At 44.7% G+C, this 16,147-nt stretch overlaps 3 protein-coding genes across 4 annotated transcripts; 2 read left to right on the forward strand and 1 right to left on the reverse strand.

Annotated features, from left to right (window-relative positions):
* Nucleotides 1–164: 164 nt before the first annotated feature.
* ugdh (UDP-glucose 6-dehydrogenase) lies at nucleotides 165–6,318 on the forward strand. Its single transcript, XM_077012602.1, has 12 exons — nucleotides 165–380; nucleotides 1,198–1,359; nucleotides 1,567–1,668; nucleotides 1,780–1,980; nucleotides 2,289–2,486; nucleotides 2,792–2,939; nucleotides 3,117–3,211; nucleotides 3,388–3,518; nucleotides 4,111–4,250; nucleotides 4,591–4,682; nucleotides 5,138–5,248; nucleotides 5,355–6,318. Exons 2-12 carry the CDS (start codon nucleotides 1,198–1,200, stop codon nucleotides 5,460–5,462), a joined length of 1,488 nt encoding a protein of 495 aa, XP_076868717.1. The 5' UTR covers nucleotides 165–380; the 3' UTR covers nucleotides 5,463–6,318.
* On the reverse strand, nucleotides 6,312–11,879 carry lias (lipoic acid synthetase). The gene is made up of 11 exons (XM_077012614.1): nucleotides 11,613–11,879; nucleotides 11,112–11,281; nucleotides 9,588–9,681; nucleotides 9,354–9,434; nucleotides 8,953–9,109; nucleotides 8,797–8,854; nucleotides 8,570–8,698; nucleotides 7,505–7,650; nucleotides 7,326–7,396; nucleotides 7,034–7,145; nucleotides 6,312–6,927 (listed from the first exon to the last, which is right to left on the reverse strand). The coding sequence occupies exons 1-11, from the start codon at nucleotides 11,826–11,828 to the stop codon at nucleotides 6,869–6,871; spliced, it is 1,293 nt and encodes a 430-aa protein (XP_076868729.1). The 5' UTR covers nucleotides 11,829–11,879; the 3' UTR covers nucleotides 6,312–6,868.
* Nucleotides 11,880–11,981: 102 nt separating this feature from the next.
* Nucleotides 11,982–15,902, forward strand: rpl9 (ribosomal protein L9). 2 transcript variants are annotated; one of them, XM_077012632.1, is made up of 8 exons: nucleotides 11,982–12,006; nucleotides 12,501–12,547; nucleotides 12,648–12,763; nucleotides 12,898–12,993; nucleotides 13,144–13,276; nucleotides 14,415–14,495; nucleotides 15,104–15,230; nucleotides 15,742–15,902. In XM_077012632.1, exons 2-7 carry the CDS (start codon nucleotides 12,502–12,504, stop codon nucleotides 15,208–15,210), a joined length of 579 nt encoding a protein of 192 aa, XP_076868747.1. In that variant the 5' UTR covers nucleotides 11,982–12,006; nucleotide 12,501; the 3' UTR covers nucleotides 15,211–15,230; nucleotides 15,742–15,902. The 2 variants fall into 2 exon arrangements, with proteins under 2 accessions (XP_076868747.1, XP_076868739.1); XM_077012624.1 differs by having other exon boundaries at nucleotides 15,104–15,220.
* Nucleotides 15,903–16,147: the final 245 nt, after the last annotated feature.

Raw genomic sequence — 16,147 nt, forward strand, 5'->3', positions numbered from 1 at the left:
GATAAGTTATGTAGCTTACTTATTATGCTGATTGCAATGAAATTAGTCTGTTGAAGTAGACCACCCAAACATCTAGAAATGACTTTTAATTTATTTTCCCGGAAGTGTACGTCTTCAATTCAAAATAACTTTATTTACTTGAATATAACGTACAATATTTCCAAATAGCGATCTGGCTTTGATTTTGTGCCTAGTGGGTGTGTGTGTGTTTGTGTGTGAACGAGTGAGCGAGCGAGTCTCCACATCGTAATAGTTTTAATTCAGGAAAGAAGTCATTTGTGAAACAGCGCCTATGAACTTTTCGGAGGCGGACTTTTAAACGTGTGGCTCCAGCTAACCAGAACCTTTCTCTTTGGTGGACAACTTAATATTAAAACAAGGTAAGAAAAAAAAAACGGATGGCAGTCTACATTTTGGTTAAATTAGTGAAACTTTGGTGTTTTTTCATCAAAACTATAAACATTAAATGCATTGTCCTGCATAGGCTAGCTCCTCTAATACCCAACCTCAGTAGTCTAGTAATTGGGCTTAACTTTATTAATTTGGTCCTGCGATTTTACCTCCATACGCTCAAGTACAGACTCTCTGCCCATCGCTGTTCGGGTACATACAGATACTTGGCTTGTCCAGGAGCCCAGCATGGTCAGATAACGTTATAGGTTAGCCAGCTTGCTATGGATGACCACTTGTCCCTTACCTGGCAAGTTAACTATAAGGTTATCTATCTGTTCAGTACTATAGGGAGTAGCGGTAACTCGGAGTGTTTGTGGTGTAAATCTGAGTACATTGAACCACACATTTGTTCTGATCTGTTACTTGCTAAAGTTGCTTTATTTCTTTAATGACTTTTACTGCAACCAGTGAACAGATTACAGAACAGTTATTGCCCACGTTGTCCCCCCTTGAATTTACGGGCTGAGATGGATGGATAATGAATGTTAAGTCTTTACTAGTCCCGCACCACCGCCTTACAGCTTTTCGTGAAGGGGAGCCATTGTGCTTGGAATTGTGGAAAGGACGAGAGGTTGTCCACAGCTGTGAAACATCTGTTTTAGATAACTGCTGGACCTTGCCCAAGTTTGTGTCGTGTTTTTAACGTTGTAACTCGACAGCATTTGGTCATGTAGTCAACTTTTAGTCATTATTTTAACCTTTTCCTGTGGTGTTGCTTTATTCCAATGTCTCCTTCTCCCACAGATGTTTCAGATTAAGAAAGTATGCTGCATAGGTGCTGGGTACGTCGGGGGGCCGACGTGTAGCGTGATTGCCAGCATGTGTCCGGAGATCAAGGTGACGGTGGTTGATGTGAATGAGACTCGAATCAAAGCCTGGAACTCGGACACTCTGCCCATTTATGAGGTACGTTCAGGCCCACCATTAAAACCAGCCCTAGAATGGGGGATTTGTACTAAATACGTTGGCAATATATAAGCCTACTGAGGTGTCACTGTACTCTCATTTAGTTTATAGCAGCTCTACAGGGGTATTGGTGTTCTGCAGAGTCTCTTAACAAGAGCGCTTCTCTTTCCCCTCTCTCCCCTCCCCCACACACCCGTGTGTACATAGCCTGGTCTGAATGAGGTGGTGATGTCATGCCGGGGCAAGAACCTCTTTTTTTCCACCGACATTGACTCTGCCATTAAAGACGCGGACTTGGTCTTCATCTCTGTGAGTCATGGAGATGAACGTCTCTTGTGGTAGGCTGTCTTGTACGAGTGGGCAGTTATTACCGGCTGGGCACTGACACCGTGCTGTTCTGTGCTGCCAACCTCTCCCCAGGTGAACACGCCCACTAAGACGTACGGCATGGGCAAGGGCCGTGCCGCCGACCTTAAGTTCATCGAGGCATGTGCACGTCGCATCGTGGAGGTATCTGATGGCTACAAGATTGTCACGGAGAAGAGCACCGTGCCGGTCCGGGCGGCCGAGAGCATCCGTCGGATCTTCGACGCCAACACCAAGCCGAGCCTTAACCTGCAGGTAACTGAGGGTTCATGCAGTGGAGTTCATCTGCAAGAGTACAGCAGTGAGTGTAGGTTCACTGTCAGGTGTCACTGTCCATGTTTACACCAGATTTGTTTACTTGTGAACTGAGGAATCCTGTTAAAGCCAAGTGCCAAAAATCTGCCGCCTGTGGATTTTTACATTTTACAAAAACAGAACTAGAGTGTTCTTCATTAGGGATTTTTGTATGATAAATCTGATTTAAAATAAGTGTTTTCACTAGAAAAATTTCAGATCCCCCCCCCCCCCCCCCCGAGTTTTCAGGAGTCTTTCTTCTGTCGTAGGTCTTGTCGAACCCAGAGTTCCTTGCAGAGGGCACGGCTGTGAAGGACCTCAAGGAGCCAGACCGCGTCCTGATTGGAGGAGATGAGACTCCAGAGGGTCAGAGGGCAATAAGGGCACTGTGTGATGTCTATGAGCACTGGGTGCCCAAGTCCCGCATCATCACCACCAACACATGGTCCTCTGAGCTCTCCAAACTGGTGTGTGTGTGTGTGTGTGTGTGTGTGTGGCTGTCTATGTGTGTGTTTTTGTGTCTCGTGGGGATGGAGGGGCTCACCTGTCAAAGCAGCACTACGCTAGCAACACCAGGGTCATGTGTTCGATTCCCATAGAGCATAAATGCAAATAAACACATCATATTCAAATATATGCAAGTGGATTTTATAAATATGAGGGGAAAAAACAACATAAAGACATTAAAGAGGTAGAAAAAGACCTTAAAGCACCGAGTGCATGGAGTGCAGAGGAGCTCATGCAGCAGTGGGCGTGTGTTCTGGTTCCTCAGGCGGCCAATGCCTTCCTGGCTCAGCGCATCAGTAGTATTAACTCCATCTCGGCTCTGTGCGAGTCCACGGGCGCCGACGTGGAGGAGGTGGCCCGGGCCGTCGGCATGGACCAGCGAATCGGCAGCAAGTTCCTCAAAGCCAGTGTGGGTGAGTTGGGGAGGGGCTGCAGAGTTCTGTTACGTCTGAACATCTCACATTAAAGTAAGACAACCTTTGTTTTCTTGTAATTGGAATCCTTTTGAAACATGGTGTCCACTAAATCAAATTGTTACAATGCGAGTTCAATGGAATTAAAGTGGGTGTTGGTTTCTGGGTTGGTGGCAGGTTTCGGGGGGAGCTGTTTCCAGAAGGACGTACTGAATCTAGTGTATCTGTGTGAAGCACTGAATCTTCCTGAAGTGGCTTCCTACTGGCAACAGGTAGAGAATAGTCCAGAACTAAAAACTCAAGGCCCTTTCGTCTCATTTACCCACACTACTCTCCCTCAGAGCCCGATGAGGGATTGGCAGTGGGATGTTGCATCTCGCTGTCTTTGCAGTCTTGAGTTTGGTTGTATGTTTGTGGATCTGCTATGTCTCCATGCGGCTGTGCACAGGTGATTGATATGAATGAGTATCAGAGGAAGAGGTTTGCTTGTAGGATCATTGACTGCCTGTTCAACACTGTAACGGGAAAGAAGATTGCTCTGCTAGGCTTCTCTTTCAAGAAAGACACTGGTGACACCAGGTACACACACACACACACACACACACACACACACACACACACACACACACACACACACACACACACACACAGCTACTTTACTACTCACACGTGTGTATTTCATAATTTATTGCTATCTCTGACATATCTGTGGTATGCACTGTTTCACTTCAGTGCAAGCACATATATACACACACACACACACACACACACACACACTCTCCTTTAATGACCTTTGGTTGCACTATCCTCACAAGCTCACACCTTTGGTCTACACACCCACACACACACCCCTTTAAGGTTCAAATAACCCTTATCTGATTAAACAGGAAAATGCTGTTTCATGCTGTGACCTGTCTGGTTGGATCCTGAATGATATACACACAGATAAGCACCAGGCTGTTGCTATTTGAGCAAATTGGTGACATCAGATGGATTTAGCTCGCTCTAAAGCCCAGGGCCAACACTCCTGAATCCCAGTTGGGATGTTATGTTTGTTTATATTGTTATGCAAATGTATGCCCATCTGAACACCTTTTTTTGGTTTTGGTTTTTATTCAAATACAAATTCACTGAATTAAATTCTGTTACATATTTGTGTGTGTGTTTTCAGAGAGTCGTCCAGCATTTATATCTCTAAGTATCTGATGGATGAGGGAGCGAAGTTGCACATCTACGACCCCAAGGTGCTGAAAGAGCAGATCATCCAGGACCTGTCACAGCCCAGCATCTCGGGAGACGATCCCCAGAGAGGTGTGAGGGCGGGCGGCCGGGGGTTATTGCTGTGCACCACTTCCTGGAAATTAGTTTGACCTTCACCTCTGTTGTTCGCTCTGATTGGTCCTGCCAGTAACCACGGTGATGAGATGTTCTTGTGATTTTTGGTAGATGTGGAAGAGTATACCAGTACTATGATTAGTGGACGTCCAGCTGTTCCGTCACCTTTATTGCGTTTAAGGCAGAGGTTCTGATGTGTGTGACCTATACACCTCAGCATGGGTTGAGACGATGTCTGAATCTGTGTGTGTGTTCGCGCGTGTGTGTGCATGTGTGCACAGGGACATACAACCCTAATCTCTGAATGTTTTCGTAGTGTCCGAGCTTGTCACTGTGACGACAGATCCCTATGAAGCGTGTAAAAGTGCTCACGCTCTGGTTATCTGCACAGAGTGGGACATGTTTAAGGTACAGGCAACCTCCAACACTCCTCACCCCACTCTACATAACACCACATACACACTTATTAAGTGTTGACCCTGCTGTATTGCCACTATGATTGAATTTGCTTATCCCAAATATATATGGTCCTATGATGCTTTATTAATGGCCGACAGACAGTATTGGTGCTGACGACTCACTCCTTTAGCCTGTGGAGAGCAGGAATAATGCTGTACTGCAGAAAACGCTAGACCACTTTAGCGAAGTAGTGTCTGAACATTCTTTCCTCGTAGCTGTGGAATACTTAATGTTATAAGCACAGCATGTATCCTGTTCAGTATCTTGCTGTTCACATTTTGCATGGACTGATAGAACTGATAGGACACAGTGTTGTACAGCGTGGTGTGTGTGTGTGTGTGTGCGCGCGCACGCATGTACTGACGCTTGTTAACGTTTTACTGCATGCTGTTGTGTTCTGTAAGGATCTGGATTATGAGAAGATATATCAGCAGATGTTGAAGCCAGCATTCATATTCGACGGCCGCCGTGTGCTCGACCATCTGCACCCACAGCTACAGAACTTTGGCTTCCAGGTGACGTGTGTGTGTGTGTGTCAGTGTGTCTGTGCGTGCTGCAGCTCTGAGTTTAATAGGGCTAACTGGCTGTGTTGTGTGTGTGTGTGTGTGTGTGTGTGTGTAGATTGAAACCATTGGGAAGAAGGTGACTACGAGACTACCCTTTACTCACTCTGGTGGAGTGCCCAGAATCACCATCAATGAACCGCCTGCCAAGAAGTCTAAAGTTTGACATGCACGCTGATATACTCACCCACTTTGACCGAATCTAAGTGCCAAAATCCAAACTGTTAACACAGTGTTCTGTATTTCCCATACTCCTATACTGGGGGAGGGGGAGATCTGGAAACGTGCCTTCTGCTAGCATGCTCTATTCAGTTCAGATTGTGCAAGTTTTTTTCTTCAATTCGGTGTAATAATTAGCCATTTCTTCAACAGTAACATCCTTGAAATGAAGAAAAAGTTCACCTGACACAAACATGCACTGAAAAAAAGGACATTTTATCTTGAAAATAATTCTACATGTCAGTATCTCCAGTTCTGTTCATCATGATTTCCCCCATGAATCAGCGTCTGCTTTTCGCGAGGTTTAATTGCAGAGATCTGTGAGACCTTGCGTAAAATAGGCATTCATTCTGGATTAGTCCCTCTGCATAGTCCTCAATGCAATCAGTACTTTGTTATTCCAACTTCCAATGAAGTATCTGGGTAAGAGTGCAATCACAGGATCTTTTTATCTGTAGTCATCAATATACATGGCCCAGTTTCACATTTGAAGTAATTTAACCAAGAGCCTAATGAGGTTATGGCAGCGGTCAGGAATCAGACTGAATGCATTCAGCTTTTGTGCTCAAATGAGATAAAAAAAGAGAGAGAGCAATAGATCAGAACTTGAGTCCTGTAGTTTGCTATGGAGCATGTGGAGTGTAAATCTGAAAAAATGTGAATGAAGTGGTGGATAGTTACAGTAAATCATATAATAGTGCCCTGTGCTTGTTAAATGAAGACAACTTTTTTCATAAGAGTTTCATATAGATTTGTAACTGTGAATCAAGTTATTTCTTAAAATAAAAATGGACCAATGAAAACCATGTCTTTATAGACTCTTATGTATTTTGCTCAAAAACGTCCTTTACAGTCATTTATAGTAGATACTTAGTTATACACTACAGTTTCTTTTCCATTTAATTACTTTGTACAACTTTTATTGTGGTGTGAACAGTAGACAGAACAGGATCAACATATTTTGAATTTTTGCATTCTTTTCAGATTAATCTTTTGTTCTACCAACGTCCCAGATCACTTTTAAAAATAAGTGAAGCATGTGCGTGTGCCTTCAGTCACTGAAGGGTCTGTGTGTACTCGGTTTCACTCCATAACCTTGGGAAGGGAAAACCCAAACAATGCATCGTGCACCATTAGGCTGCCCATTTTTCTTCTGAGCCCCTACCACATTACCCACAATTCATCATGATCATCTACCCACCTTGCTAACATTACGTTAAACACTTCCATTGCACAGGCTGCCCTATCCTTAGGAAACATAATACTTTAAATAGCTGGATTAATATAAACGTCTGTTTGCAGATCAGCTGAAAGAGACTAGGAAACCACAGGGAGGCGGGTGTGTCTGCATCTTCATTCCCCCTCCACATCCACCTGCTTCTTCTGCAGCAGGTTCTTCAGGAAAAACTCACCTGATACACACACACACACACACACTGCAGGAAGGATGCAAGGACACAAACGCGCAGATGTGCATGCGTGTTGTTGATGCGTGCTGTCTTCAGCCTGCTGAGTTACCTGCTTTGTATGAGGAGCGTACGAGTGGACCACTGGCAGTGTAGAGGAACCCCATCTCCTTCCCCACCTTCTCCCAGTGGGCAAACTTCTCAGGGGTGACGTACTCCTCCACCTACGCTTGCAAGAAATTACCCACTGAACACGTATACATCAACGCGACGCAATTATGTAAATGTGTATCGGTAAAGGTTAGTATGGAATGAGGAACCTGGCAGCAATGCCAGCGTAAAGGGTGTAAAAACACACACAAAAACACACACTGGGAGAGGAAGGTAAGGGACTGGTGAGGTACCTTCAGGTGCCGTCTGGTAGGCTGCATGTACTGACCCAGAGTCAGACAGTCCACTCCGGAGTCTCTTAACTCTGAAACAAGAGGCATTACCTCATTATGACCGGGTCAGTATACATGTACACCTATAGGCAAGTAGCAAGCGTGTATGAAAGTGTTGGTGTGCGGGTGTGTGCGCAGACCTTTCATCGTAGTGTGTATCTCTGCATCCGTTTCCCCCAGGCCGAGCATGATGGAGGTTTTGGTCAGCACGCTGGGCTTGACTCTCTTTGCATGGCAGAGAACACTGAGAGACTGGTCAAAGTTCGCACGGGGGTCTCTCACATACCTAAAGGTCAAAATAACCATCAAATACAAAACTGTCAACCGAGCCACAGAATGGGCAAAAATATCCAGATTTCTGGAAGCTACTAAACATTAATTAAGTATGCTTAGTTTCAGATATAAATTGTTCTTAATTTTCATTTTGCAACAATTCTACACAACATGCTTAAGTATAATAAAGGTGTGCAAAAATTGAGAATGTAGTTTAGACAGTAATATAAAAATATATATGTATATATATATATATATATATATATATATATATATATATATATATATAAAATATCTGCGCCACCCGATGGCAGTGCCAATTACAACGTCACATGCATTGCTTCTCTGGAATTTTCACAGTGAGCGCCCCCTTGTGGACAAAAATATCCGACTGAAATGGGAAACGCAATTTTCAAACATAAGCTGCATAATCGCATCATCTGTGGCTCATCAATACGCCACTTAAACACCCAAACAGCCTCACAAAACCAAACAGGTTGTAATCAATGCATGCAACAACTGATCAATTTAAGTGACATATTAATGTCTCATTCAGAACACTGCAGAGACAGAAGCATTTGGAAAACCAAAGGAACAAATGTCCCGGCTTTTACATGGCAAACACAACCCAAATATGCATGATACAAGGTACAAAATATGGATGGGGAACCATCCTCAAGGAGCTGGCACAGACGTGATCTAGACAAACAGAAGCCAACTGTTTCCAACTGCTTATGCCACTGGTCTCAGTGTTCATACAGCTGACCTGCTGTGTCCCAGCCCAGGTTTATAGAGGCTGGTGCCATTTACACTGAATGGGAAGAATGAATCCATCCAGCCAAAGAATATCTATAGGTGTTGTTACATAATCTAGGCCTAACACATGATCAGGCCAGCAGCCCACCAAGGGTCATGGGTCATGACAAACTGACCTCTGCAGCTCTCTCACGGTCTCCACATTGTGAGCGTACACGTCCAGGCCAGACTGAACCACCGTCTCCACAGCTGCTAGGTCACCACGGAAGTCAGGAGTCAGACACTCTACCAGGATGCTAGGTTTCCTGATGGAGGCATATTCAAAACCATGTTGATATCTTTTTATTTGAAGTAAGCGTACACATATGCAAGAACACACACAAATACACAGGCACCAACTCACCTCTCTTTGAGACTGGATACCGTCTTCGCAAAGTGTCCCGCTCCGCCATCAGCAATATCTAATCAGCAAACATATGTAAACGCACATGCGAGCAAGACACGGTTCATGCGGAACATTCGGTCTGACAACGGAATTTCATTTTCCGTTCACACTCACCGTCCCTGTCCACCGAAGTGAGCACCACGTAGTCCAGCCCCCAGGCAGCGATGGCTTTGGCCGTGTTGTGGGGCTCCTCTGGGTCTAACGGAGGGGGCTTCCTCGCCGTCTTCACCGAACAGAACCTGCAGCCACGCGTGCACGTGTCTCCCATCAACTACAGAGAAACAGCGACCAGAAAAATGTCCGTGTGGTCTCATTTCCCGCTCATGGAGCAGTCTTGCCTTCCTTCATGTGAACTGAAATGCACTCTTCTTCTAAAACTCACAAGTGCCTTCAGTTCACTGTTGGTCTCCAGGCCACTGCTGCCAAGAGCAACAGTTCCATATAGATACTGAAGTCCAGCGTTCAACACATTTATAGTGATTTATAGTGGCCACTGGCCATGCTCACGCACTAACCATGATGGTTGCCGTGGCAGTGGAGTACTCTCCGCCCCCCCAGCACTCCCCAATGTTAGGACACCTCGCCTCCTCGCACACCTGTAACCACAGCAAGAGCAATCACTCCGAACGGTACACCCACAATGCATTGTGCATTCCGTTCAGCTCATTACAGCTTTATATCAATGGCAATGTTAAGTCAGTTATAGACAGAGACGAGGACAGGGATTAAACATGGTTTCAGACACTCACGGTGTGCAGATTCAACTCTCTGAGGTTGTTCTTGAGTCTGTTGTAGTTTTTCCCAATAGGAATCTCGGTCTTCAGCCATGGTGGTAACCTGAGCCTGGGACCACCGAAGAGACAAGAGACACTGAAGTTGACTGACTGGTGTCGGTGATAATGTTGTTGTACTCCCTTGAGGACACTTGTGTAAACATTAGAACCTACATGTTTGCATCAGCAGAATATACAGATAAAACGTTGCAGCAGCAAACAGTTGTAAACTCACTAGAACTTTATAAACACCAAGCCTAGTACTAGATAAAAAAAATAACCAAGATGTATTGTAAACTTGTCACACTCTAAGAACTGTAACGGGTATTGTAAAGTTGTCACAGAAGTTTTCATCAACATTAAAGTTATTATAAAGTGAAGTGCTCCTGCTTTCATTAGGGCTCTTTGCCAATTATATGATGTTTGATCAGGTTATCCTTATTATCCTTAGTTGAATCCTTTATCCTACATTTGAAAATGCCAAGACGACCTCAGCATTAAGGTGTGTGATCATTAAAAAAAACCTATATTTATACTACTAAATAAACACCTAACCTCACCACTACATCAACACCTAACCTCACTACTACATCAACACCTAAACTTACCACTACATCAACACCTAACCTTACCACTACATCAACACCTAACTCACCACTACATCAACACCTAACTCACTACTACATCAACACCTAACTCATTACTACATCAACACCTAACTCATTACTACATCAACACCTAACTCACTACTACATCAACACCTAACCTCACCACTACATCAACACCTAACCTCACCACTACATCAACACCTAACTTCACCACTACATCAACACCTAACTCACCACTACATCAACACCTAACCTCACTACTACATCAACACCTAACCTCACCACTACATCAACACCTAACCTCATCACTACATTAACACCTAACCTCACTACTACATCAACACCTAACCTCATCACTACATCAACACCTAACCTCATCACTACATTAACACCTAACCTCACCACTACATCAACACCTAACCTCATCACTACATTAACACCTAACCTCACCACTACATCAACACCTAACCTCATCACTACATTAACACCTAACCTCACTACTACATCAACACCTAACCTCACCACTACATCAACACCTAACCTCATCACTACATCAACACCTAACTCACTACTACATCAACACACAACCTCACTACTACATCAACACCTAAATCACCACTACATCAACACCTAACTCAGTCATGGGCAGTCATGGCCTAGCGGTTAGGGAACTGGTCTTGTGACCGGAGGGTCGCAGGTTCGATTCCCAGACCTGAGGCCATGACTGAGGTGCCCCTGAGCAAGGCCCTAACCCTCAATTCCTCACTTGTATAAAAATGAGATAAAAATGTAAGTCGCTCTGGATAAGGGAGTCTGCCAAATGCCATAAATGTAAATGTAACTCACTACTACATCAACACCTAACTCACTACTACATCAACACCTAACTCACCGCTCCCCCTTCTGGCGCTTTAGGGTGCCCCGGTATTCTTCCCATCTGCTCTTGTCCGACAGCTCTCCTGACACGAAGTCATGCAGGTCCAGTCCGTCTTCTTTGATCTGTTTCTTCGTGTCCTGTTGTGTGTGTGATGTGCTGGCTGACGTGGACGCTCGAATGGCCAACTGAAGATCACAACACATAAGTCTGCCGTCAATTTATACGTTTACTGACTGGCACATACCAAATCATTTCTCGTTAGTCAGTACCAGGGGCAACACAGTAGAAGGTGACATGGTGTACTGACCTTGCATCTTACTGTTATAGTAAAAGCTGTGGTGAACGAAAGAGCCAATATACTGATCAGAGTAAACTAAGATTACTGCAAGACTGCTGACTAGCTAGCTGGCTAATACTAACTTCGGGTTGGAATACGTTTACATCGACATAACATTGCATCAGCTAATTATCAAATGTAAACAGTTGGCTCATGTCGTTCTTTTAAAAATGACTTACATGTGTCCCCTCAAAGCGAGACAATAATATGTGATTACAACACCAACGACCAGCAGCGAGACAGCTTCGCCTGATCAACGCCATGATACCAGACTGGCAGCGATTGAACATGCCTGGCTTTTCTAAAATGGATGGAAAGTGCCCCGTTAACTTCAAGACATTGTCTTGTGCCAACAAGCATTTCACATTATCCGAGGCATCGCATTTTAGGGACATAATTTGTATTCGCTGACTGTATTTTGCAACTAGTAGTGGTAACTAAGTCACTTCGACTAAGTTTGATGTTGTCGACTGTTGGTCAGTAATGTCTGGAGGCTCAAAAGTGACGTAAGACGTAGACACTACTATTGCGTGATGACGTCTCTCCTCCTTCCTTTCCTCCTATATCGGCGAGGTAAGAACATGGCGTACCCCGTTTCGAAGCATTTTTAATCCATTGTAATCCTTCCCAACGTCGCATCGTAATTCACCATCTCTGTTCCTTGATATTATTTAAATTCCAGTTGAAGGACAAATGTGTGTATTTGAGCTGTATATCCCAGTTCAACGTAGATGCCCACTGTTTTGTGTTTAGTTGGTAGGCCGGATGATACAGGGCATTTAGCCATGCTACGAGGACGTGTACATATACAGTTTGTCTCGACTGGTAGCAAAAGTGATATTGTAGTTGTACCAGTTGTAAGGAGAGTACAGCAACTAGAGGGAAACGTTCATATTTGCTCACGTTTGACCCCTTGAAGAGTTCGATTAGCCATCCTAGCTAGTTGGTGTCGGTTAATCAGAAATGAAGACGTTTGTGCTTCACACATCTTGGAGAAACATCAGTAATGCATATAAACTCCACATGAGTTTTGTGAGTTGTGACAGCTAGTTTGTCTTGATCTACAGAATGAAGACCATTCTCAGTACCCAGACAGTGGACATCCCCGACAGCGGTAAGCCTATGTCTACGTTTAACACATTTCCCGCAGCAGTTCTCACGATGTCCTTCCTAACTTCACTACGTCCCTCTGATTGAACCTCACGTTGGTACAGTCGACGTGACTCTGAAGGGGCGCACTGTGACCGTGAAGGGTCCCCGCGGAACTCTGCGCCGGGAGTTCAGCCACATTAACCTGGAACTCCGTCTGCTTGGCAAGAAACAGAAGAAGGTAGTTATTGACCACTCGGCACAACGATGTGATGACTGAAGTGAATACATTGTTCCTCTCAAAGACTATGAACTGATGTAAACACTTGATGGGATGCACTGATGAGAATGTCCATCGATTTACCTGCTTTGTAGCTGCGAGTGGACAAATGGTGGGGTAACAGGAAGGAGTTGGCTACCGTCAGAACAATCTGCAGCCATGTTCAGAACATGATCAAGGGCGTTACGATGGTAAGAGCGTCTCCTGCACAGCCGGCCTCCGGTTAATCCGCCAGTCATGCAGTGGAACTGTTCATTATATGCTTGTCCAGTTTTCAAGAGTTTATCTTTTGCTTGCCCTTCATGGTGTACTTACACGTGTGTGTGTGTGTATGTGTGTAGGGTTTCAGGTACAAGATGCGCTCTGTGTATGCCCATTTTCCCATTAACGTGGTGATTCAGGAGAGCGGCTCACTAGTGGAGATCAGGAACTTTCTGGGGGAGAAGTACATCCGACGTGTGCGCATGAGGGCAGGTACAGTGTGCACGATGCGTCCTGGCCTGCCGTTCACGGAGGCGTCCGTACACCTGTTGGGTTGATCTGAAACGACGAGGGCAGGTTCCTCAGTGTGTTTTGTTCCTTTTGGGCTGTGTGCTGAGTGGGCATTTGTTCCGATGTACCGATAGTGCTCTCGTTGGATGTCTCCGTCGAGAGCCATTAAGTCTGTTCCATTTTGCCGTGATCACACTCAAGAGCTTTGGGTCATGGTTATGGGTTTGTCGGGAATGCCTTACTAGCCAATAAGAACAGTGTTTGCTCTGTCTAGGAGTAATTTTAGGCTAGACTCCATTGCGTGCTCTATAGTTTGACATGAAGCTGTTCATAGCAGTGGACTCTTAGTAGGGGACATCCCAGGCTTTACTAATACGCAGTTAATTACCTGGTGTCTTGGGACGTTTTCACACTTGTGCTGCTTTAGCACGTCATGGTTAGTTTGGCCTCTATGAGCATGTCAAATGAACTCCTGAATCCAACTGCTTGTACAAGTCCCTCATGTGGTCTCCCTACAGCTTGTTTCCGCATATTCCCTAAAGGATGGGGACCACTTCACTGTTTCATATGTAGTGCACCATGAGGTTTCATCTATACATGATGGTCCTTAAAAGTAAAATCAAGCTCAAGAAAACTTGCATAATAAATTCTGTTCTCTTCATGTAAGTGTTGCAGACCAGATAACAGTAGCATGAAAAACTGCCATCTTGACTACACTGTCTAGAGTCCAGTGGTACACATGTGTAAGGAACTAGGTGGTGGGCAGGTGGTTCGAGACATCAGTGCTGAAGAAACAGGTGTGAAATCTTGGCACTCAGTTCATGTCCTGATCCTCTTTAGCACTGATGGCTCAGTGGAAGGTTGGTTCCCTTTCTGGTTCAGTTTAGCAGCTCAATAAAAAAGGGATACTAATTCTGTCTGGTACAGTGAGTACGAGGAGTGACTAGGTTTAGTCAAAATAGTTTTTAAGTTTTAAGGAATTTTTCTTTTAAAGATGGGTTTATTGGGAGCTTTTCACGTTTGCTCAACATTGGACGTTGTGCTAATAAATGTGCCCCCAATTTCTTGGGATTTTATTATCGGGTAGTGTGTGATACAAATACTCATGTCTCCTTTGCAGGTGTGAACTGCGCTCTCTCTGCTGCTCAGAAAGACGAGCTCGTTTTGGAGGGTAATGATATTGAGCTGGTTTCAAACTCAGGTGAGGCTCCTAACCGTTATTTAAACACCATGCAGTGCCAAAACCGTGCTACTGGATTTCCTTTTGCTCTTTGTGTAATTCAAGTTGTTATAGTGAAGAGCCATTTGGCGTGGATGCGTGGGAAGTCTTGTTTGCAGTAAATGGTCTTATTGAAGGTGACTATTTACTTGGAGATGGGGAAACTTATCTGATAATTGTGCCAAACCCTGCAGTCTTCAGCTTTTTTTTTTCTCTCTCTCTCCTTGTACTCATTGTTTCTTACTTAGTCAACAAAGAGTGCCAACCAAAATGTAGACAGCCTAACAATATTATACTGTCATCTACAGAGTTATTAAAATTTTTTCAAAAGATGCACTAATCTGTAACAAGAAGGCATCATGCTGCCTTAACACTCCACCCAACCCCACCAGCCAGTACCACGGGGTTCTGGTCAATGCAGATTCTGCTCGTGGCCGCCCAATTGGATCCACCGGAGCCCATGCAGATAGGCGAATGTTTCCGGCGTCCACCTGATGGCGTGCGTCTTGTGCAGTAGCCTCTCCGTACCTCGCCTTCTGCCTGCAGGTCCCGCCCGGGTGCTCACCTCCCCAGTGTCTCTCTCGTTTCAGCCGCCCTCATCCAGCAGGCAACCACAGTCAAAAATAAGGACATCCGAAAGTTCCTGGACGGTATCTATGTCTCAGAGAAGGGGACAGTAGTGGAACCGGAGTCGTAGAGGACACGAGGTTAGAAGAGGTGGGGGGCTCGTCGCCGCCGGATGTTCTCTTTTATCGCTGTCGCCTCGTGCCGTCTTGGGGGACCTTGTCATGTGCCATTTGCTATGCTATCTTTTTCTTATTTTTTTCATGCCTGTGTGGGAGGGGGGCATTCCTGGTGTCACATGGTCCATGGACTATTAAATATTACATTTTTATGCAGGCTTTGAACGTGCATGTTAAACGGCGTAAGGAAATTCTAGAAGCACTAACACCTTTCTCACTTACAGATGGTGTGCATGCTAGGGGCCTAATTTATACTTAAACTCCATTTATCAAGCTCATTATAGGAAGGACTGCAAATGGCCTTTTTCATTCAACAGGACACTGTGTGTGTGTGTGTGTGTGTGTGTGTGTGTGTGTGTGTGTGTGTGTGTGTGTGTGTGTGGTGTCAGCTTGTGCAACTTGCCTGACCTTCTGCCCTCCCTGTGTCTTCAGTGTCCACCTTTACCGTCAGTAATGTTGTCCTGTGCTTTGTCTCTGTCCAACAGCTGCGCTGATACAGCAGGCCACCACTGTTCGGAAGAAGGACCTCCGGAAGTTTCTGGATGGGGTCTACGTCAGTGAGAAGAGCACTGTGCTTGAGCAGCCGGAAAATTAAAAGCCTGTCCTTTGTAAAATCTGTCAATAAACATCGTTCCTCTTCCAAACACCTCTAATTGCTGTGAAGTTGATGGCTGCACCTTTATTTAAAAGTTAATTTAGTGGAAAGTTCTGGAATTGGATCTGGGTTGATTTTGAATTCAGATTTAATTAGCTGTGTTTGTACTGTCCCCATTGTTTGCCTTGTAATCTGGTGCTCTAAAGCAAATTAGAAGTCTCAACCCTATTGTAAATTTATAATTGAGTCTTTCCTCCCAAAACCCAAACATAGCCTTAACCTTTGTTAAAATTGGA

Source organism: Brachyhypopomus gauderio, chromosome 1, assembly GCF_052324685.1.
Source record: "Brachyhypopomus gauderio isolate BG-103 chromosome 1, BGAUD_0.2, whole genome shotgun sequence".
In the NCBI taxonomy this organism is placed as follows: domain Eukaryota; kingdom Metazoa; phylum Chordata; class Actinopteri; order Gymnotiformes; family Hypopomidae; genus Brachyhypopomus; species Brachyhypopomus gauderio.

What these genes read in the sequence shown, in the direction of transcription:
- ugdh (XM_077012602.1), top strand. Translation starts at nt 1,198, where the DNA reads ATGTTTCAGATTAAGAAAGTATGCTGCATAGGTGCTGGGTACGTCGGG. An exon ending in CGGACTTGGTCTTCATCTCT is followed by an intron (nt 1,669 to 1,779) that starts GTGAGTCATGGA and finishes ACCTCTCCCCAG; the next exon opens with GTGAACACGCCCACTAAGAC. An exon ending in AGCCGAGCCTTAACCTGCAG is followed by an intron (nt 1,981 to 2,288) that starts GTAACTGAGGGT and finishes CTTCTGTCGTAG; the next exon opens with GTCTTGTCGAACCCAGAGTT.
- lias (XM_077012614.1), bottom strand. Translation starts at nt 11,828, where the DNA reads ATGTCCCTAAAATGCGATGCCTCGGATAATGTGAAATGCTTGTTGGCA. An exon ending in AAGCGCCAGAAGGGGGAGCG is followed by an intron (nt 9,682 to 11,111) that starts GTGAGTTAGGTG and finishes CGGTGGTCCCAG; the next exon opens with GCTCAGGTTACCACCATGGC. An exon ending in GATACACACTACGATGAAAG is followed by an intron (nt 7,397 to 7,504) that starts GTCTGCGCACAC and finishes CTCTTGTTTCAG; the next exon opens with AGTTAAGAGACTCCGGAGTG.
- rpl9 (XM_077012632.1), top strand. Translation starts at nt 12,502, where the DNA reads ATGAAGACCATTCTCAGTACCCAGACAGTGGACATCCCCGACAGCG. An exon ending in AGTGGACATCCCCGACAGCG is followed by an intron (nt 12,548 to 12,647) that starts GTAAGCCTATGT and finishes ACGTTGGTACAG; the next exon opens with TCGACGTGACTCTGAAGGGG. An exon ending in TGATCAAGGGCGTTACGATG is followed by an intron (nt 12,994 to 13,143) that starts GTAAGAGCGTCT and finishes GTATGTGTGTAG; the next exon opens with GGTTTCAGGTACAAGATGCG.